Source organism: Perissodus microlepis, chromosome 1 (genome assembly GCF_051167445.1).
Source record: "Perissodus microlepis isolate ML-2025 ecotype Zambia chromosome 1, ASM5116744v1, whole genome shotgun sequence".
Lineage (NCBI taxonomy): Eukaryota > Metazoa > Chordata > Actinopteri > Cichliformes > Cichlidae > Perissodus > Perissodus microlepis.
This window is the reverse complement of record NC_140461.1, coordinates 2,473,624-2,495,974: the sequence shown is the minus strand read 5'-3', so window position 1 is coordinate 2,495,974 and position 22,351 is coordinate 2,473,624. Positions and strand designations below refer to the sequence as shown.

Here is a 22,351-nt window from a genome sequence, read left to right as displayed (position 1 = left end):
GGCGACTTCATTGTCTGATGATGATCTTTCTTTACTTTAATACTGTCTTTTAGCTACAGTTACAATATTGTAGCGTTAGCCCTTTAGGATTTTATGGGTGTAGATAAAGTCCGCTCGTGGCCCCCTTTAGACTCCGCCCCCTGCACGTTGCAGGTACCTCTGCTTGAGAGAGAGGTCAACCAAACTGAAGTTTCACTGTAACCTTCACCGACCTCACGTCCTGCTGGCGACTGATGCAGCTCATACATGTGACACAGAGCTGAAGCTGTGTATGACAATCACTGTGAAACTCGGAGCTCCGCCTAAATGGTTTTAATTGGCACGCTCATCCAAACACCACCCGCCGCATGTCCATCACCATTCACACTGTATCCTCTCTTTAAACTGAGACTCTTTCAGCTTATTATTCACTGTCAGCGTCGACAAAACGACTAAACTGTGAGATGTAAACAGACAGACTAAACCTGCAGCCGTGGAGAGAAACAATGCAGCCCACTCCCCCGGAGACTGAAGCTAATCCCGCCGACCGCTTAAACCTCCCCATTAAATATTTAATGAGCACAAAGAGGGAACCGGCGGTGGGAAGTGAATGAAACGGAGACGATCCCACACGGCTGCTCAGAGTTTAAAGAAGACGCTGCTGGTGACGGCGAGTCCCGTGAGACCGAAACCACCGGCCAAACATTCACCGCCTGACGGGAGGCCGGCACTTCAGGAAGTCCATTATGTGAAGGAGCGCCGGGCACGATGTCAGTTTATCAGCTCAGTTATTGCAAAGCTGCTTTTTAAACCTGAACCCACAGTCGGACACAGCCTAATGCAGTCCGTCTCCACAAAGTCTGCTGCAGATTTAGAGACACTTTGTGTAAGAAGACAAAACTGTAAATGAAACTTTAAAGGAACCGTCTGTCTTTTTAGAGCTTATTTTAAAAATATACACAGATTAGTGTGTGATTATGTCTTCCAACAAATCTCCTAAACTTAGAATTAAGCTGTTAGAAATACATAGGAGCGGGCACCGGCTTATGGAGGACGCCATGCTGCCGCCATCCTGAATACAGTGGCCGAGATAGACGTCACCATTCTGACTGATCGTGTGTTATGAAAGCGCCACGACAAACACAGACGAGAAGTCGCAGGTGTTCACATGCTGATGAGTCAAATTTTAATCTGTCATCAGAGTCAGCGTACGAAGGATCAGTGGAAAGAAACGACATCCAAAGAAAAGAGTGTTAAGGAGGAAAAATATCGAAACTTACCGTAGTCTGAAAAAAGGACAGACAGTAAGGTCTCATCCACCAGTTTTCCCAAGTCTGCATTAAGTCTCCAGCTGAGCTTTTTCAGCTATGTGAGAAAGATAATCTACAAATTAAACTGGTTTATTCGCCAAGTCTTAAAACCAGCGACTGAAACCATAAACTCATCAGGAAGTGTTTACTGAGGTCACAGAGCGAGGGCGCCAATACATCTGGATATGTCTGTGCAGGCTATTGGTGCACTTTTCCCTTAATCCTAATAACGACACTGCATTTGTGCCTAAATATGAATCAGTGCATCCTTGTTACTAAACCTGGCTTTGAAGTAAAGTTTTGTAGAGGCAGCAACACTAAAAGTCTTATTTTGATCCAAAATTTCCACTAAATTCTCAAAATAAAATCTTATTTTTCTTATTCTATACAATCTGTGATCATTTTTACATGGTTGTATATCTTACATGTTAAACTCAGAGCCATTCAAAGAGAAAATTGTGTTTTATTTATCTGCTAAATTTGACCTGAAGCCCCTGATCTGAGTGACGTTTCGTGGACTGACAGAGAGATCTTGTAAAAGTCCAAACACGACGCCCTGACTGACTGATGGAGGTGAAGATAAATCGCCTCGGCCGCCGCCTCGCAATCCTTCTTAAAAGTTAAACAGCCATAAAAGGCTGCAGGAACTCTGACCTTCACAATCTAACCGAGCAGGAAAAGCCAATGATGTGTACAAGGCCCCGCTCGGCAGATTATGATAAAATATGTCTCGGCGTCACCAAAAGATAACTGTACGTCTCCCCGTGACAGATACGAGCCCGCTATTTTAATAACAGCCCAATTTCTGCGGCACTAAAATGTTTTACTGTCGGCCATAAAGCACACAGCGTCTGACATAGGAAGCGTGCAGTGCCTTTGCTGACCCTTCAAAATAAGGCGGACCACGTGGTGGTTTAGAGGCTTTAATTGTCACAACATGGAAACACACCGGAGCGCCTGATGTTCAGCAGTTCATTTTATAAAGAGAGATGTTGTGCTTTTCATTTAAGCAGAGAAAATTATAAAATATGTATAAAGAATATTTACATTTTATTTTTATAATTACATAAATTAGGAATAAGTTGCCATTCCTAATATGTTTTTTTAAATCATATATGCGGTTTATGTACAAAGAGTTTACCTGATGGGAGGAATAGTGATAGTGCCATTTCATAATTATCACAATCAAGGATTATATTTTACTCTAACCCCAGAACACACACAAAGTCTTATTTTGATGGGAAGAAACAGGAAATAGCCCTTACATGAGCAGAACAAATTAGGTTTCTGGAGCAGACTGGGCGCGACTTTGGTGACACAATTATCCTAACAGCAGCAACAGTAACCAGTCGCCTACCAGGCTAAAGCTAACCAGGCTTTGATTAGCACTTAGCATGAGCTAAGCTATACAACAATGGCTGTATCCCAATTCAGGGTCTGCAGCCTTAAAGTACGCGGTCCACAAGGGCCGTGTACTCAAAGACCACTAAGGCCGGAAGTGCGAGGCTTGTGAAATGGGACGGTCTAGCCTCCGTCGCGCTGCCCAGGTTGCCTAGCAACCATGATACTAACAGCTGGAAACGTTTCATACAGCTTTGTTTGACAGAAATGAAGGAGAAAATCTTTTGTTCATTTGTTTGTTTGTTTCTACATGAGCTTTGATCATTCTCTGTAAGATTAAGCTCAGCTATTGAACAGCGCATATTTTAAAGTAAAGGCTGTAAAACCAAGTTAGTACAAACGTCACTAATGTCACATAACTTTGCCGACATGTGGCCAACAGTAATGTTTTAATGTTCTTCGTTATTAAACATTTGCACATAAATAAGTGACATAATATTCTGTATTTACTTAAAGTTTACTCTTCGGGCGCCCCTCATCCGCCGTTTTTTTTCGGCAAAATTATCCACACCCACCGCCGCGCTATGCATTCTGGGATATGTTGGGCCACGAAGTCTACACCGCCTGTCACTACCCGATCCGTACCGGAAACCCGATCGGTACCCCGCATGCGCAAATCTTACGTCACTTCCTCTCTTTGCCAACATTGCGACATTCAATATATTTGAATGATACGGTTAGCGCCCAGTTAGCTCCTAGCATTTCTCAACAGCGCTGCCTCCTTTTCGACTACCGGGACATTTAAACAATGGATAATCCGTATACAAACAAATTCATGCTTTTCTCCTCAACAGAGAGCGTTCCCCGATTGAACAACAGCCCCGTAAAATAAGAAGAATGGCGCCTAATTACAGAGTTAATAATACAGACTTTGTAATATCTCACGTAAAGATTCATCATGCGGGGTACCGATCGGGTTTCCGGTACGGATCGGGTAGTGACACCGCCACATCCTTAAAATTCAGGGAAATGAAGGACGCATTTGAGGGCCGCATTTCGAGCAGCCTTTGAATTGGGACAGCCTTCGTTGCATCGCTGTGACGTAATCGGCCTTAAAATGCGGCCTTTAAGGCTGCAGACCCTGAATTGGGATACAGCCAATGTGGCGAGTCACTGCAGTGATCGAATTCTGTTTTGATCCACCGTCGAAAACCTGGCCTTACACAGCACTTTGATTGTAGCACGTATTTCTGACGCTGCCCCCTGGTGACAGTGAACATGTACGCCATGTAGCCAGCAAAGCTTTTCATATGCTCAATGAACAATCAGACTGAGAGGAACTGCAAGCTTATTGGCTAACAATTAGTTATTTTATACCTAAACAATTATTCCAGTCCAAACTCACTCGACTCCTTCAAAACTAAAAGCATCACAAATGCATATTGGGACATTTACAATCTAATTATTTATTTTCCCCACTGTGATTAAGAATGCATGACTAACTCGATCTAATAAAGGTTACTGTCAGTCTCAGCAACACTTTGTGGTACAATTTGATAATACACCGAAGTACAGATCAGCACTAGTTCGACTTTAGTTGACGTCTCTTCATCACAACGCAGATCATTTTGGAAGCAGTTGAGAGCGACTGTTTCTTCCCTTTCTGTTAACAGGGTTGATTTTGGCAGTTTTAAACCATGTAGAATCCTTTCTTAATAGCATGTGTCATCAATTACATTCAACTTATTCAATCACTTATAAATTACTTTATTTTGATTTACCATCAGGCATTTAAAGAAGCAAACCTCAAAGCTAGTATAGCTGTAGTTAACTGTAGAAGCATTTAAACCAGAAAGTAAAATCAAACAAAAAAACATGAATTTGCATGTACTACTGTTAAAATATATTACTTAGAAATGCTGACATGAGACACGTTTCTTTCGTATATATGCTGGCATGTATCACACTGTGACGCTGTAGTTTAGGTTAAAGATTTCTCTCGTTGATCGTCTCTTTTTTATTTCAGTATGAATTTATTGGATGCTTCGTTTGTTTACTGTACGTCCAGAGGAAATTTCCCTCTGGGATAATAAAGTCTTGCATGTGTGGTCCTGGCAAAATATGACTTGTCACTGCTCTGCTGTGGACGCTGAATGACTAACACAGATCTGAGTGCTGTAAAGTTTCGACCTGGAACAAACGGGGGGACATTTCTTTTGTCCAATAACACTCGACAGCTTTTACACTCATGCTTGAAATTTGTTTGGAAGTCCTCGAGGGTGAAAAGCTGCCAGAGAGAAAAGACCTGTGGCTGAAAACAGTCTCGCCCTCCAGAAAAGCCAAGAAGAAGAATTAGCCGGGCACAGAGGACGAGGAGTGTGTGTGGTCCCTTTAGTCGCCAGGTGATGTGGTGGGGAAGCTGTCAGCCGGCTGGACGGCGGCTGAATCCCGGCGAGCGGAGCGGGAGGAGGAGGAGGGCGAAGCATTCTTCAGTGCTGACATTCCCATTGAGACTCGGGGCAGCCGTGAAATAAAAGCTGCGAGGAGGCTGAAAGAAAGAAAAAGACGGCTCCGGTAGTTTATTTTGTCGAAACAAAACGCGAGTCCCACTTGTGGATGGACGTGATTGAACTGCGCTTTGTGTGCGGCTGAATGGCTGTGAGCAAATACGGCTGGAAGTGACTGTTAGTTTTACCGATTTTAACAGTGAACAGGAAAAAAGAGCTTAGCTCCAGACAAAGAGGCCATTGAGATAATTTTCCAACAATTAATATTTACTCACTGACACACTTAGAGGACAGACTCGCTTTATAATGCTAGGAAAATGTTTTAAAACTTCATGCGTGGCTCAAAAATTTGTTTTTACCTCAATGTTTAAAAAAAATAAAGACTGAAAATAATTTTTTAAAATATCTGTTCTTCTGGGAATATCACCGATAAGAGTGTACAAAATATACAAATATCAGAGCTTGTGTAAGACACAACTTTCAATGAATTTGAACTATATAAATCACCTTAAACCAGAAAGTACCAAGAAAAACTGAAATATACCGTTAGCCTTATCTGCTAACAAAACTTTTAGACAATTTGAACCATTAAATTATTGCTTAAACATGAAATAAGCCGTTTTTGCTTCTAAGTTAACTGTTAACTAACTAACTTATATTTATTAAATCGCTTAAGAGTTTTAGCCACTAACTTTTAGCTAACATGAATCCAACTATAGTTAAACTAACTAATGCTTAAGCTGAGCTAACATTTCTATTCTAAAAATTTACTTTTCTCCCGTATTTCTATTTATGAAATCTGAGTTTAAGCTACCCAGACTTTTTATTATTAAATCAGTTATACATTTTGAACTAAGCTACGGCTAAGGTCGTCGCTGAAGTAAGTATATATGTGGGAAATACAGAATGTTTTAACTAAATACATAAAGAACTACAAAAAAAAAAAAATCTAGTTGGATCTTCATCTCGCTCGCGTGTTGACAAGCAAAATCTGTTTATGCTAGCTGAACATAATGAATACTGTGTATTTCTTAAACATCACTGAATATTTAGTGTTTCTGCAAAATTAAAATAAACCCCTGCATAACTGTTCTGTCCTCATTTGGTAAAACAGCTTCTACGTAATATGTAGTTATTAATCTGAGCTTCTCTCGGATATACATTTACTGTCCTGTTTTGGTCATTTCGCAACTTCAGCTGGTCTTCAGTTATAAAAATAGCTCGACAAACTTGGAAATGCGTTTTTATGGGCTGCTGAGGTCCAGAGGAAGAAAAGCAGCAAACCATGACACTTTAAGCTAAACAAGTCAACCTGCTGGGTTTATACAGTGTGAACGTGCTGGAGCTCCTTTTTCTGCCAACAGCAAATATCAAGTGAAAAAAAAAGTGTCACTCAGCAGTGATTTTTCAATGTCAACAGCATCCTGCACCGGTTAGAGTTCCTGAAGTGTTTAAACTGATCTTGTTTCAATTTTTAAAAAAGACTAATTATAAAGCTACAAATACACCATTTGAATGCAAACTCAGACCATTAACAGAGCCTCACGAGTGCATTAAGAGGAATCCGTTGTGAATTAGCACTTGAGAGAAACACAAAGGGCTCTGTCTCCTCGCCTCCTCTTTCTTTTCTCTCCCCCCTCTGCCTTTCACCCTCCAGCAGATAAAAAAAAAACACCAGAGGAGTCCTCTTGGCTCGTCTGTCCCTCCCCTCGTCATGTCTTTCAAGCTGTGGAGGAAGAAAGGAGGTGGAATTGGGCCTAATCTTGTACATGTGAATGTGTGCGGCCTCAGTTCGTCCTCTCCGCCTGATAAAAAGGATGCAGGTGCAGGACGGCAGGTCATAAAGATAAAATCCAGATAAAATCCATGTCAATTCAAGATTCCTCCAGCGAGCCTGGTCTTTAGATCTGAAGACTGACCGAGTAGCTTTTAGGTCCTAATGTTGCATTCTGGGAAGTCGGTAATTCCAACTTTTTGAGTCGGAATTTTGAACTGGAACTTCCCTGAAGTCAGACTTCCAATTGGAGTGTGGCAGAAGCCCCACAGACCCTGACTTCACAATCAAAGAGGGTGGTGTATCTCTCATAATGTGTAAGGCTCTAGGTCCACGCTGAATATATACTCGAGTCTTCATCACCTGCAGATGTGAGTTTATTCTCTGACGGGACAACGAGCTGGAACAGCAGCCAGGAGAAGACTGGACGTGGTCTCTGAATATGCCTCTTTTACACGTCGTGCTTTGTTTAAGACACAAACTGAAATCTGTCAGAGGAGCGAGCGCTCTCCGAGCTCCCGGTTTGTGAGCGCGGCAAACCTCCGTCTCCGTGTCTCTGCAGAGCCTCCTCTGATGGCTTCCCTTTGGCGCCTTCAGGCAGATCACCAAGAACACAATCTGCCGCCGTGCTGAGCGGCTGCCAGTGTCTGAATAAATCATCCGTCTCAGCTAGAGGTGAAGCTGTTTGATTTCATGTGTGACCCAAATAAGACGGCTTCCCCTGAGTGACGGTGTAAATGATGCAGCGACGGGGAGAAACGAGTCCATCCCGACGGGTCAGCGCGCTATCGCTGACCTGCTTCACGCATTTTTGTTGGTTTTTCTTTTGCACAATGTAACATTTTATTTGCTTTACACCTTCCAAGTAATTACCTTTATTCATATTTCACCGGCACTCCTCGCTAAGAGTTAGGTAAAACTGGCGAGAACGAGATTATGAGCCTAAAAGATTCATAGCAGTTTAACTGAAAAGAAAATGTATTTTCAGGGTTTCAAAGCAGCTGGTTGAAAAAGTAACTGCCGTAAACCCAGAGTTAATATTTAAACTGAAATGTTAAGGTTATTTACTTTTTATTGAATCGTAGCAGTGAAAATGAAACTTTCCGGTTCTTTATCGCAGTGACATCACTGAGCTTACTTTTTATAAAAACAGCCAAAATAACTTGAGCTCCAATAAGTGATCGGTGTGGCTGTTTGCCCAGCTGTTAAAATAAAATCCAACATCCATGAAAAAGAGGATTTAAGAGGTTTAGGGGAGTTAGAAGTTAGCAGCCTAGCTACCTTCCATCTAAAGATGATCCACTGATGATGAAACATTCAGCTCTGGAGTAACTTTGGGGATAAACAAAGGCAGAAAACTAAACACCAACGCAGCTTCATAGCTGCAGTTAGGCTAATAGGAACACATTAGCACAGGGAAGATGGAGGATGAAGGGTAAATTGTTCCTGATAAAAGTTGAGGTCCTTGGTAAGACACCAAAAATGGAGTAAATCCATCCACAACACAAGCTTTCTGTCTCCTGGTGAATTTTCCTGCAAATGCATTTGCCAAGAAAAGACTTTAGCATATAAATAAAAAAGTATATTTGAAATCGTTAAGCTAATTCTAAGGTTTTATGGACTTTATTTGGTTCTCATGAAGTATACTGGGTGGGACTCATTAGATGTTCTTTTTCAGTCAGTCTTTGGTTTGGTTAAAGGAAACTGCTCGATTAAGTTTATAAACCAGAGCTGGAAAGGTTTGGAAACGAACCTGATCCACATTTGAAACCAACATCAGAAACATGTTTCATCCAGGTTCCCGCCCCCCTGAGATCTTTGTTTTCAGACTTCCCTTTACCGTCAGTTGCTATTTGTCGACGCTAAGGCCCGAAACCCGCAACTTCCTGTGTGCGGCGTCCGGCTCTCGCTGCTTGTTTGTTTGTGATGATGCTGATGAGCCGTGTTGGTCGCGGGCACAGCGGCGGGTTCCTCCCCCACATGTCTTACGATTAGTCATAGAAGTTGGAGGAGGATGGAGGGGATGAAGGTGGGGGCTGCTGAGCATGGCGTTGCCTGGGAACAGACAGGGGAGGAGGTGGCGAGGTGGTGCTTTTATTACCAATGAATTAGTGTCGTTTTCTTTTCACACGCCCACTAACTAACCTCCCCCTGGCCTCCCCTCTCTACACCCTAAATGGTTTGTGGCAGGCGGCTCCGCCCTCCCGTAACCCACCTGTGCACGGCACTGACGGGGGTGTCGCCCCCTGCAGCCATCAGGTGCTTCAACTTAGCCATAAACTGTCAGTGAACTTCTGAACTCTGAGACCCCAAACTGATTCTGAACCAGGATCACCAACGCCAGGACAGATCCCAATTTTAATTTACTACAAGAATAACGGAAACAATCTAAAAATATGAAACTTATGATCATGTAAACTTCAAGTAAGGAAAACATGATGTCATGAAAGTCCAAAATATGAAGCAAAACAGTAACACCGAGGATATCAAACTAGTGAAAATTTCAGCTTTTTATAAAATATAAAAGCTTTCCAGTTCAATAATATGACAATTAATTTTTTTAATAACTTCTAAAATAACAAAAACTGTAAAGGTTAAAAAAACAAACCTACAAACAGTCATTTATTTTATTTTAATTATTTTCCTTTCTTTTGTTCGTGCGTTGTTACTTATTTTACTTATTTTCTTAAAGGGCATGCGTCAGATTTTTAAACTTAATTATGTAAATATTTACTAATTCCGGGATATCAGATTTTTACTGCATGATTATCGTAGCTCAAAGAATTCCCGATAACAAGAAAATTCATCACCAAAACTCATTTTTAATTTATTTCATTTTTCACTTTATTTGTGGCAAATTAAATATTCTAAAACTGAACTACACAAAACATTTTATTAATCTTATAAACACAATCTACACATTTCATCACTGAATGTGTATTGTGAATATTTCACTGTGATTTCTTTGGCTGTAAATGTTAGTGAGCCTGCTGGTAGCCTGATCTGAGCTCATCGCTGTTCTCATGAGTTTCAAGTCCCACTGAAAAAAACTCAAAGTTTAAAACTAAAGTTCAATTTTGGGTTAAAAAATAAACCCAGCCATGCTAACAGATTAAATTATCCGTCATTCGTTAGCTAACGTGTGAGCTGCATCGCTCATCACGTCCAGTTTCAAGCCAACAAAACGGCAAAAATGAAAACAGTAAACCCGATGTGTCACGATGCACGCAGCTTCATAATGGGACTTTACAGACCCTGGTGTGACAGCACAGTGGCTAAGTCCATCTTTTATATACAGTCTATACAACTGCTGCGGCTGTATACACTGTCACCTATGGTTAGCTAGCTGTGTCTTCATTCAGCGACTAGTGAGCAACACCCAGATTAAATCCTCAAATTTCACTCAACTAAACTGGACTTCTGTAAATAAGCAGACTGCAGATAACGGAGAGATCGTTTTCAGAATTATCTGTCAGATAATTGCATTTTAATTAATGTCAGTTTAGCTTTTGCTTGAAAAACGACTCATCGTTTTATTTTATATGAAGTTTTTTTGTAGTTTCTGTTCTCACTGCCCCAGGACATGAAATGACATGAAGATAATAAATGTGAACAGCTCACACACTGGAGGTCATGAGTAAAAACTTTATTCAAACAGACGTAAAGCTTCGGGTCAGGCTGTTAAAGAGCTTCTCTTGTATTTGGAGAATGTTTGAGTTGATAACAGACTTTCAGGTTTAATGACCTCGGTGTGTTTTTGCCTCCAGCCTCTTTTTTAAACCTCTGTAGTGATGGGTTTAATTTATGACCCATTCAGGAATCTTATCTCCACCTTCAGCCCGTAAACTAACACCTCAGAGCCGCACTTCAAAGCTGCCGAGGTGCCAAAAACCTGCCCAGCGCTTAAAGGGGAAAGATGTGCAGATGGATGAGGTCTCATAGATTATGATAGGGAGGGTAGAAACATTAGCTGAAAGGAGCTAAACGTTCCTGCAGCTGGGAAAAAGGCCACGTCGGCCCTGGAGGAGTTTGGAGCAGTTTTGACAGGAAAACCAGTTTCCACATCAGGATGGAGACGAGGGGGTCTGAGCTGCAGGCTCAGGGGTACTGCACAGATATGAGCTGCACATCACATCTTTAACATCTTTAGGTGTTTCATGGCTCTCTTGTTTTAACAACAATCATCTTAAGAACATCATGGAAAATAACGACATCATCTGAGCTTTGTTGAAACACCGTATACGAGTGTTTCAGCCCTGAGAAAGAATCAGAAAGTCCAAGCTTCAAATTCCAAGGCTGAAAAATAAAAAGTGGGGTTGGATCTGAAACTTTGAGGCCTTCACAGACCAAGAGAGATGCGACAAATGTTTTAACACATGAAACATTTGGACAAATTTTACACGTCTGGGTCGGTAATTGGACCAGAAGTTTAAGACAAATATTTCTTGCTGCCTTCTTACATGTGGAAAAGGTAGAATGAATACTTAGATAATCTCTTGCTGTTGGTTGGCTATAAAGAGCTTAATGTTTTATTTGTTTCTATTGTCTAATGTTAAGAAAATAAAACCAGAAACCGTCTAATTAAAATACCTCTGTTCTGCAACAGCAAACATGACCAAGTAACTTAAAGAGGGAAAAATTGAATTTCTCAATTTGAAGAAAAGGACCTGAAAAACCTGCGAGCTTTCTGTTGATCCAGTTTTTATTATTGGGGACCATTAAAATTGACCATATTTTACTTAACATCATAATAACAGTCTGGAGGTGTTTCAATATGGCTGCCAGTTGTTGAGACTGGCTCATAGAAGGACGCGACACGACGGCTAATGTAGGAAAAACCATATTTGTGTGTTTAGGATTATTGGCTGGATGGTACTTTGTGTTATTTCTGTTATTAACATTAATCAGAACCACATCTTACATGACTTTAAATATTTGTTTAGCCAAACTGGAGATGACTCGATGATGAAAGCAACGGCGAGGTGTGTTTTCTGCCGTCCTGCATTTTCATGTCGTGTTTCAGGACCAAAAATCTTTCACAGCCTTTCATCATCTGACGAGTTCGTCAGTGTAAATAAGCCATGTGTTGTTCGGCTGACAGCAGACGGCACGCTCTGTCATCATCATCATCGTCATCGCCACGTTCTTCTTCTTCTCTCTCTGAGTCTTTCTCCACAGATCGTCTGTACGGTTTGCTAATTAACGCTGTCACACCTCTTCCTGAAGTCTCTAATTAACGAACAGCAGCGAGGGGCTCATGATTAATTGCACTTCAGTGAGCAGCGAGTTTAGCAGCTGATGTTGGACATCCAGCAGATCTTCGCCTTAAATCGTGTTCCTGATATTTTCCAGCTTCACTCGACTGAAACTGAAGTCGAGGCATTAAAAAGCTTCTCAGCTGCGTATTAAAATGTTTGCGAGGGTTAAACGTGGAACTGCAGGATTTAAAACAGCTCACATTTTCATCCTTACTCAGTAACTCAGCTTCCAGCCTCTGTTCGGTCTGACCATGAAAACAAACGCGCTGAATTCCCATGTAGGAATGACACACAAGCCACAAATAATCAAACCTGCTATGAACGCCTGCAATTAAATTCAAATGCCAAAAAAACTTTAGATATTGCTGACTGCTCTGTTCCTGCGTGTTTGCTGTGCCTCATTAAAATAAGAAGGTGTTTATTGGTTCGGATTTTAAACTGTGAATCATTTTTATTTCTCGCATTAGTTTCAGATTGTTTATTTACATCAAACTGCGCATTGTCACCTATAACAAATGTCAGCACTAAACTGCAGAAGATGGGCTGTACTAATAAAGTTTTATTGATTTCAAAGTTTAGTCCCTGTGGAATCAACAGAAATCAATAAATGTGGAGTAATAAGTTGTGTTTGTTCTGTTCCTTCTGTCCCGTGGAGGTCCATCTTTCCCAGCACCTCCTCCTTCTGTACCCGTGTGATTATTTTAACCTCGTCTTTTACGTCTGTGGAGGTTTTTCCCTTTATCGTCGGTTTGTTTTACTTGTGTGTGGTCACACAGCTCAGGAGGATGGAGGTGGTGGTGGCAGGGGTGTTCAGAAACTGACATTTTTATGGTAACAGTCGCCGTCTCTTGGCAACACACTCAAAGACCCGTACGCATTGACGGAGCACAATTGTGTTTGGCACCAGGAAAGTGTTAACTGGCTAATCCCTTACGGCCGCCCAGACGCCGCCCGCTGCTAATTCACTGCTCCGCACAAACCGGCCAGTGTTTACACACCAGAGCTCGGTCACTGCGGGGGGAGGAAAAGCTCTTCACACGAGCTGCTGGCTCTCAGCGCTCAGAGGAACAGAGTCCATTAAACAGAAACCACCTGCAGGATCTATGCTGAGCTACTCCCAGGATTTAACAATAAATTACACCTTAAACTTTAACTGCAGAATTAATGCAGCCATAAGTGTCTGCACATTAATCTACTACAAAATTTACACTCAAAACAAAATGAAACTCCTGGGAGTCAATGAACATCTAAGAAAGATGATTGTAGATTTACACAAGATGTGAAGGTCTCGTGGAGTCGTTGCTAAACAGCTGCAGATATACTTCAGTAGAAGTTATTTTAATGTGTCACCACTTTGCCAAGGGTCTGGAAGAAGACCCAAACTGACCCTCATGAGCGCCCAGTGGTTAGGATGTTAATAACAGAGGAACCACCAAGGCTCTGCCATGAACTGTAAACTGCTGCAACACCAGCATCACTGTCCACAGTGAAGCCAGCTCTACATCACCATGGACACGTGCAGGGAAGAATTCAGTTTTGGCTCCAAAAATAACACCTTCAAGTTTGACTGACACCTGCAGCTGCCCACACGAAGTTCTACGATCAGACGAGACAAAGATTGAGCTGTAATGATGAGAGGTTTGTTTGGAAGAGTAAAGATAAGAGCGCCGTACCAACTGGCAGGCCTGGTGGTGGTAGCAGTTTTGCTATGCTGCACAAAGTGGATGGAACAATGTTGGAGGAGGTCTACATCCAAACTCTTCAACTTCACCTCAAAAGAAAAACAGCTAGATGGTTGAAACTTGTGAGTTCCAGCAGGACGCACGCTTGGATCCCACGCACATCAAAACCGGGTTTGGAAGGCATAAATATAAATTCAAACTTGTGCACCCAATAAAGATGTTTCTGATGTAGACTGTGACTTTTCACAAACTGCTGTGGGAATCATCTGACATCAGAGACCATAGTTTGACTCAAACATGAGATTTTTGCAGTTTAACTATGAACAGGGCTATGAACCGTTTTTAATTAATAGACGACTAAAATAAACACAAATAAACTTGATTATGATTACATTATTCAAGTGACATGGGTAGTTTCAGTATCCGATTTAGGTTTAGGAAGAGGGCTCGGTTTGTGTTAAAACACTTCCTACTTCCTGTTAAGCTCTGGGTTCTTGGTTGTCATGGTGACATCTACGCTTTTTCTGGACAAAACTGACACTACAGACTTTACTAGAGCAGCTTTGCATAAATCACAGTTCAAAGTAAATCTTGCCTTGCGCTGGATCTCGGTGCCGCTTCAGCAAGAGGAGGAAGTGCCAAGTTCAGCTCACGGTCTCTTGGACGCTCTGTTAGCGGCGTTAATCGCACAGGAGCCACATTATTGGTCAGATAATTACATAAGAAAATGCCCCAACAGTACAAATGTGTTATCATTGTCAGACTACATGCATGAAAGCTGAAGTATCCAACTTTATTCGCCCCTTTTCTTCAGGTTCCAAGTAAATGTAAAGGATAATGGGAAGCTAAAGGCGCTTAATTAAAAGGTTAAATGCTGCAGTTGTGTCACAGTAATGACAACAAGATAAAAGTTGCAAAAGCTGAAAATAATGGATCACATGACTGGAACACTTAACTCCTGCTAAATGTGATATGGAAATGTTTGTAGTGCCGCTCGACATACCAGGTTAATGTTATCTGAAGGGAAGTCATCGTCCACGGTTCGTGTTTTAAACTCGTATGTAACACGCATGTTTGTGGAGTATTTCCATGTGAACGTGCTGCATTGATGGTTCACACCCTGAGAATATATTAATGTGACTCGGCACTAACGTGAAGCGGGACTCGGTCTTCTTCTGATTTACAGTCACGACATGTTGAGGATCCTCACAAGTGTGAAATATTTAGTAAATAAATTTGGTACGAAGAGAATTTTCTCTTGACATCAGTACATGCTGCATTTATATTTTATTAATATCCGAGTTGATGTATAAAGGAGTCACATTTATGTTGATTTACTGTGAATGTTTTTACGAGGTTTTCCATTTCCATCTTATTTTTTTAATGCAATAAATCAAAGACGAGCCACTTCCTGTTTCTCAGCATCTTTTATCCTGTCACACACGTGGAAATTCATCTAATGTAAAGAAAACTAAACCAAAGAAACTGACTTTGTTTTGTAGTCTAACAAAAAAAAATCTTGAATTCGTTCTGTGTTCACTCTCTGTTTCACATTTTGTTTGTTTTCACATTTAGACGTTAAAACTGAGTCAAAGTTTATCGATGACGTTTTCTTACAGCGTGATATTAAATGAAACATGTCGGGTCTGCTCAACGGAACTTTTTATGTTCAGTCAAAAACCTCTGATTCTGATATCAGCTCACTGCACGAACATCAGTGAACTATGACAAAAACAAATCTGCAGTCACAGGTGACTGAAAAATATTCAAACCTTTATTTAAACTTATATTTATGTTGTTGTCTCACTCAACAGATTTGCCACCTGAACAGGTTAAACATAATTTCACATTTATTGTAAATGTTTTTTGTGTATATAAAAAAAAGACAAAGCAAAATAAAGCTTCACTCATTTTTATTTCTTTACTTACCAAATTATAAAGAATAAAGAATTTTTAGTGTGCATTAAATATTTTTTCAAATGTTTCCGTAGGTCTAGATTTTTTTATGATACTAAACTAAAAATATGTTAAGATTATTCACGCCCATTAGTTCAGTGTATATTTTTATGTTGCTGTCTTATTAAATAAATGATTTAGCATTAAAATGGAGCGCAGCATTGATGAACTGTGTGAGACGGTGCGTTGGTCCAGTTTTAATATCTGAGCACGTTAATGTGTTTCAATAGAAACAGTCTGAGGGTTCATTTAATCCTGATTTAATAACACTGAGCCTGAAATGTGAATCTCAGCTTCCCAGAATGAACTCTGATTTTATATTTGGCTGCACTGAAATGATCACCTATAAATCACTGACAGAAGTTCAGTTTCTCAGCTGCTGCTTTGTGAAAGTGACAAAGAAATGTTAAAAATAAAATGGGCGAGACAGAGAAACCGTAAAATCTCATTTTAAAACTGGTTTGTTGTCGGAGGCCTCCGGCTCCAAATCTCAGGAATACAGACGTACTCGTACTTCATGACAGAAGGCCTACACTTTGATAAAACAGTTTGAATTTAAGGTACCTTAGATCTTGGGTTTATATATAACAGAAGGGAAACAAGAAGTAGTGCCAGGCTGTTAAAATACCTGAACAGGTATTTCACAGAGTGGGGAGTTAAAAAAAAATACAGCTGTTACCAGATAAACTGCTGGGTTTATGTAACACCTGGTAAAGCAGATTTATTAAACCACATTTCAGGTTACAAGAAAAATAAATTTAAAAAGAACTCTGCAGTTACAAGAAAGTCAGCTTTAAGAGCCACGTTTACTGAGATTAAAGGTGCGAATCTAAATTATTCTTAATTTAATTTTAATTTGATTTAACAAAGATTGTGAAATAGTCATAACTTTTTCTACTTTCATTTGTTTTTTGTGACTATTTCACAATCTGCTGTGATATTGGGCTGAAATATAATAAATATCCCACTCAAATAAAAAATGTCACTTTGTGGTTTTAAGAAAGGGAGAAAACAGCAGGTTAGAGGTTAAATGTACAAACTTAGAGGACTGAATTATAACTGCACAAATCCATAAAAGCTGAAAATGTTAAAGAGATTTTAAAGTGTACAAATGCACTTGGACTGGATTTATTTCCTGTATTTTTGCCCATGAAGGTTTCTTTAATGGATCTGGATGAGCAGACACAGCGAAGGGAATAAAAAGCCCATTAGTCATGTTCATGCTTTTCAATGCCCCCAAAACGAAAATAATCATTTAAAAAAACATACAAACACTGGATTATTCTCTGCTTTTCAGACGGAGGAGCATGCAGCAGTACAAATACACAGACAGCGGCTCATTGTAACACCAAACCTTTAAATCAAACCAACACGGCCTCGCTACTCAATAAAAAACATCTAAAGTTGGTCTTTAAAAAGTGCATCAGAGACATAGATCCTTGCATTCAAACCTCTCCGGTGGGTTTTTAGACTGTGACATAAATATATGCTTTTAAGTTTCATCTTCTCTGCGATTGTTCATATCGATTATTACAAAATAAACTCGATTGAGAAAGGAAAAAACAGCGGGGACATATTTGGTTGTTCACACGCCTGCCGGCTTCTTTAGGCAGATTTTCCTCTTGAGATTCAAGCAAAGGGAGAAAGAGTTTTACAAATGGGATCAAATTAACCTCCTTTTAGGTTTAACTTTTGTTTTGGGGGCAGAAAAGAAACGGAGAGGCTCAAGAGGGAGAAAAATCTTCTGGAGTCATTAATCTGAGGGTTTCTTTGAGTCCGAGAAGAAAAGGCTGCAAACACAAAAGATCCGGATAATTTGTCTGTGCGGGATCCACCGAGCCGTTAAACTCAGTCACGGTGAAGCGAAGGAATGTGGAGCAAATTTGTTTCTGACCTCGGTGGAAAAGAAAGCCAGTCGATCATTTTGATTATTTCTGTGGAGGTCAGAGGTCAGCCTGCGGTTTCCTAAACTCTCTGCGGTGGAAGTTTTTTTTTTTTTTTTTTTTTTTTTTTTTTTTTAAATATAGAAAAAAGCGGAGCAGCCCCCGTCAGTGCACCGCCACCGCGGAATGCAGCGCTTCTCCGGGGCCGCCCGGGCTGCTCTGGCCGGTGGCTGTCTGCGGGGAGGTGGGGCTCAGAGACTGGGGCGAGTTCGCGAGGAAAGCCGGAATGTGCGCGGGCAGCCCCGGCAGGCCGGGTACCGAGGCTGGGGAGGGTTTGATCGGCACCGGGATGGCGGGCAGCGTCTGCCCGCCGTGACAGATGGTCTTGAGTGGCATGCCGTAGGCCGAGTAGTCGCTGGCGGCCATGGAGATGGGGGCCGCAGTGTCCATCATCCCGGAGCCGTACATGTGCGGCCAGGCCGGGGTCAGCTGGTTGTGCAGCGGGTACCCGGCGGTGGAGAAGGCTGCCAGTCCGCCGGGCATCTTGTACTCTCTGGCGATGATGTTCTCGATAGCGAACGGGTGCTTGAAGCTGGACGGCTGCGAGACGGAGCTCAGGTTGTATCCGGCCGGCATCTGCGGAAGGTGCGCGGCTGCGTGCAGCGCGCTCAGCCGCAGCTTGGCCTGCTGCTGCAGGTAGTGCGCCGCCTCCTGCGGCTTGCTGGCGGCCAGCGGGTCCGCGGCCTGCATGCTGCCCACCTTGAAGCGTTTCCGGCGCCGCAGGAAGCTCCCGTTCTCGAACATGTCACCGCAGCTGGGGTGCAGAGCCCAGAAGCTGCCCTTGCCGGGCTGGTCCGGCCTGCGGGGGATCTTGATGAAGCAATCGTTGAAAGAGAGGTTGTGGCGCAGCGAGTTCTGCCAGCGCTGCGTGTTTTCCCGGTAGTACGGGAACCGGTCCATGATGAACTTGTAAATCTCGCTGAGTGGGAGCATCTTCTCCGGGCAGCTCTGGATGGCCATGGCCGTCAGGGAGATGTACGAGTACGGAGGCTTCTGGTCGCTGTACGTGTTCCTCCCGGGGCGCGGCATTTTCTCCTGCCGAGCCGGACCGGGATCCCGTCAGAAGAGCCTCTCTTCGCTTTGTTTTCGGAAACTTTCTCCAAACTCTTCACTGCGCCTTTACGCACGAGACGGAAAACGCCGGCTGTCCTGGATGCATGCTCCCAGTTTTTACGCACAGCTGGTAGCGAAACTTTGGGAGAAGTTGAAGCGGTGGGTGCTCCTCCTCTCCTCCGCTTGGGTGGCAGGTGCAGCGCGGTGTCCGTCCTCCTGCTGCCCGCTGATGAGCTGCGCTAAGCGGCTGCTGCTGCCTCTTCCATGTCCCTCTCAGATCTGTCCCGTGCGCGGTGACAGAAGCAGAAAAGACCCCCGGTGAGGAGCTTCATTAATGGGCCACTTCTGCGCCATCACATGATCACAGCCAAGAGGAGGAGGAGGAGGGAGGCGGGGGCGTAGGGGGGAAGCGGGGGACACACCGTGCTGTCATTTACACGGTGAACCGACACGAGTCTTTCATTTGAAGCTACGGCGGAGAAAGAGCCGAAGAGAGGAGCACGACTGTCGGGAACGTGTGCGCCGAGCGGAGGTGTGTTGGCACCGTTTTACGCGCAGTGTGTGTCTGTGTGTGTGTGTGTGTCGGGGGGTTGTTTGTGGCCTCTCGCACCAATTTGCATTGACTAATAGAGCCGCTGAGAGCTGCTGTGTGAGCGCTTTAATTTGTTTTATTTGCCTTTTTGTCGTTTGTCTCTGTTCACAGAACCGTTACGAAGCTTCTCTCCAAACATCCAGGTATCTTTCACAGAGTCTGAGCTGATGAAGACGAGACTTCTCTCACTGTGGGAGAGAAACTCCTTTAATAAGCTCCTGTTTTTCCACTTTCCTTGAACTACGGAATTAAAGTGAATTTCCCCGAAATTTAAACAAGTTATTGTGCGAATCCACAGCTCTGTGTGGAAACAACAACCCTGAACTTTAAACAATGAGCTTATAATTTCTGCGATTAATTTCATACGATTAACCCTTTTTGCTTTTTTTCTCCCATTTTTGCCCAAATGCCACATTTATCTTTTTTTTTTTTTCTAAAATAATAGGCAGATAATTTTTTAAGGAGCCTGTAAAGCTTTGAGTCTTTTTTCCTCAGCAGATGGATCTGAAGGTTCCGCCTTAAAGTTCTTAATCATTTTTATTTTACTCAGCCAAGCTTCATTTTTAATCTGAACTGATCTGTCAGTATAATTCTAATATAGTGCAATTTAATTAACGTATTATAATCTTAATATCTGATATTTGTAGCACATACATTTATTTTTTGTATATATCTAGTAATTTTCAATTAAAAATCTTATTGATCGTTAAAGAGACAGAATGATTTTATCATCCTGAAAAAAAGAGTTGTTAGTTTTAAAATAAAAGGAAATAATCCAGCAGATATATTGCCATATATTATTATTATTATTATTATTATTATATTAACACTGAAAAATGTTTAACAAATGTATTTGTTTTGCAGAATTTATTTCTGAGACTTGATATATTCTCAAGTCATTTTTGTGCAAGAATCATCTGATGATGAGTTAATTTGTTGACTGATTTTATGATCTTACAATACGATCAATTATCAGTAAACACTAAAGTTGTTTCTTCAAAACAAAACTAATGAACATTCTAAAAAAGCTGCAGCATTAAATCTGATTTTCTTCTTCATATTTTGGTCATTAATTATTGACGTAACGGCTGCTTTCATGTCCATTATTTTCTTTTTGTTCTTCATCGTTTCATCGTGTCACTTAAAGTGCAGCAGAAGGAGGATTAAACTGGAGGAGCCCCGGGGTTTAACAGTCCCAGAGGAGGAGGGGGGAGGGGGTGACACCAAACAGCTACTTTCACACGTCTGACCTTTGACCTGTGAGCTGATAATGTGACATGAGTGGGTTTCATACAGAATTATATTGTGTTTTTTATTGTTTCCACTTGTTTCCTGTTTAATATTTTTGATTTTGGTCATTTCATTTTCTAGTTTCAGTTTCCTGTTATCATTTATTCCAGTTACTCTTATTGTTGGTGCTCATCACTTTAGTTATTCTCTGTTTTTTTTATTTTTATTTTATTTTATTTATTCAGTGCATTTTAGGTGTTTTCATTTTAGTTTTTTTTTTTACTTTTTAAATTGATGAAAATTCATTTCAGTGTCATTTAATTCTTGTATCATCATTTATGATTTCATTAATTCATGTTGTATTAGGCTGTGAGTTTAATTTTTCTGGTGACTCAAATACAAATAAAATAAATTTAGTTTTCAAAAACTGATTAAAAGAATTTAAATGATAAAATCAGTTTTTTATGATGTGATTTTATTTTGGTGCTAAATGTAATAAGTTCTGTGATTTATGACTTATTGATAATATTCAGCACGTAGCTGCAGATTTTATGGTCAGTGTGATAGTTTTAGTTAAATTAGGTCACTGCTTCCTCTTAAGGTTTTATTTAAAACTCTTTGAGCGCTGTTTTTTTTTTTTTATAAAATAAAAACTCAGTTTTAATGTATATTTAGTTTAAAATGTTTGACAAAAACATTTTTTTCTTGTAAAAAAAAAAAACAAAAAAACAGTGTTCACTTAAAAGTAATATCCAACATATAATTACATAATAAATATTGAATACAAATGCAATAAATACGACTCATTCTTATAAAAATTATCCATACTATTATTGAGTGAGCCAGTTTATATTTTTTCTGCAGCAGTGGTTTTTTTTATTATTATTATTTAATGTGAGCAAATGAAAAACACATTTTAAAGGTTCTCCTAACCTGCTGAAGCGTTCTGATTGGTTGCTCAGCAGCCGATCAGGGCTGTAATCCCAATTATCATAATTAATCCTTGTTACGTAATATGCTTTATTAATTATATTTACACTGAAAACATACAAATAATATCAGAATTACAACTAAAGGGAAGAACAGCCTTTTTACTTTTAATGCTATTAATGAATCAATGTATTGATCACTATTGGCAGGTACAGCCGGGAGCTTTTGAAGCTGTGCTGGTCTCACCTCTGACTGAGATAAATAAAGTTGAACTGAATTAAACACCACCTCTAATATTATTATTATCACTTACAGGTTTGTGATGCAAACATTAATAGCACCTGCAATGACGATAACAATCATCAGCAGGTATAAATATTCAGCCGGCTGCAGTTAATTAGCAGCAGGAGGATTCTCATTAACGGCTCTGTTAACTGACTAAAGCGGAGCTCAAAGCAGCCGACAGCAGAGGAGGAAGAGGAGGAACACCTAACCCTGTTCAGGTTTCATCCCCACGGTCCACTGAAATGTTCCCCAACATGTTCCCTGACATGTTCGAGGTTTTCTGTCTCAGCTCTGAACAAAGATGGCATGCCACCAAACATTTATCAGAACAAATCTTCTAACATCTGCTTTCAAATCAGTTCATGTAAAATTGTTTTCAGTATGAAAAGGTTTGATGTTATTCAGCTATAATGCTGTACTCTCCAGGGGTGTTCCCGTGATTTCTTTTTAATGGGGGGCGGGGGCTCTTAAAAATGAGGGACTACACATTCCCCATCATTTTTACATGTGG

The 22,351-nt window shown here is 41.0% G+C and overlaps 1 protein-coding gene across 1 annotated transcript; it reads right to left on the bottom strand.

Moving 5' to 3' along the window:
- Positions 1-15,747: 15,747 nt before the first annotated feature.
- LOC146393109 (forkhead box protein B1-like) lies at positions 15,748-19,282 on the bottom strand. The gene has a single exon (XM_084926472.1). It carries the CDS (start codon positions 18,777-18,779, stop codon positions 17,856-17,858), a length of 924 nt encoding a protein of 307 aa, XP_084782598.1. The 5' UTR covers positions 18,780-19,282; the 3' UTR covers positions 15,748-17,855.
- Between the last annotated feature and the right edge of the window lie 3,069 nt (positions 19,283-22,351).

Coding starts and splice junctions, on each gene's coding strand:
- LOC146393109 (XM_084926472.1), bottom strand. CDS start 18,779: ATGCCGCGCCCCGGGAGGAACACGTACAGCGACCAGAAGCCTCCGTAC.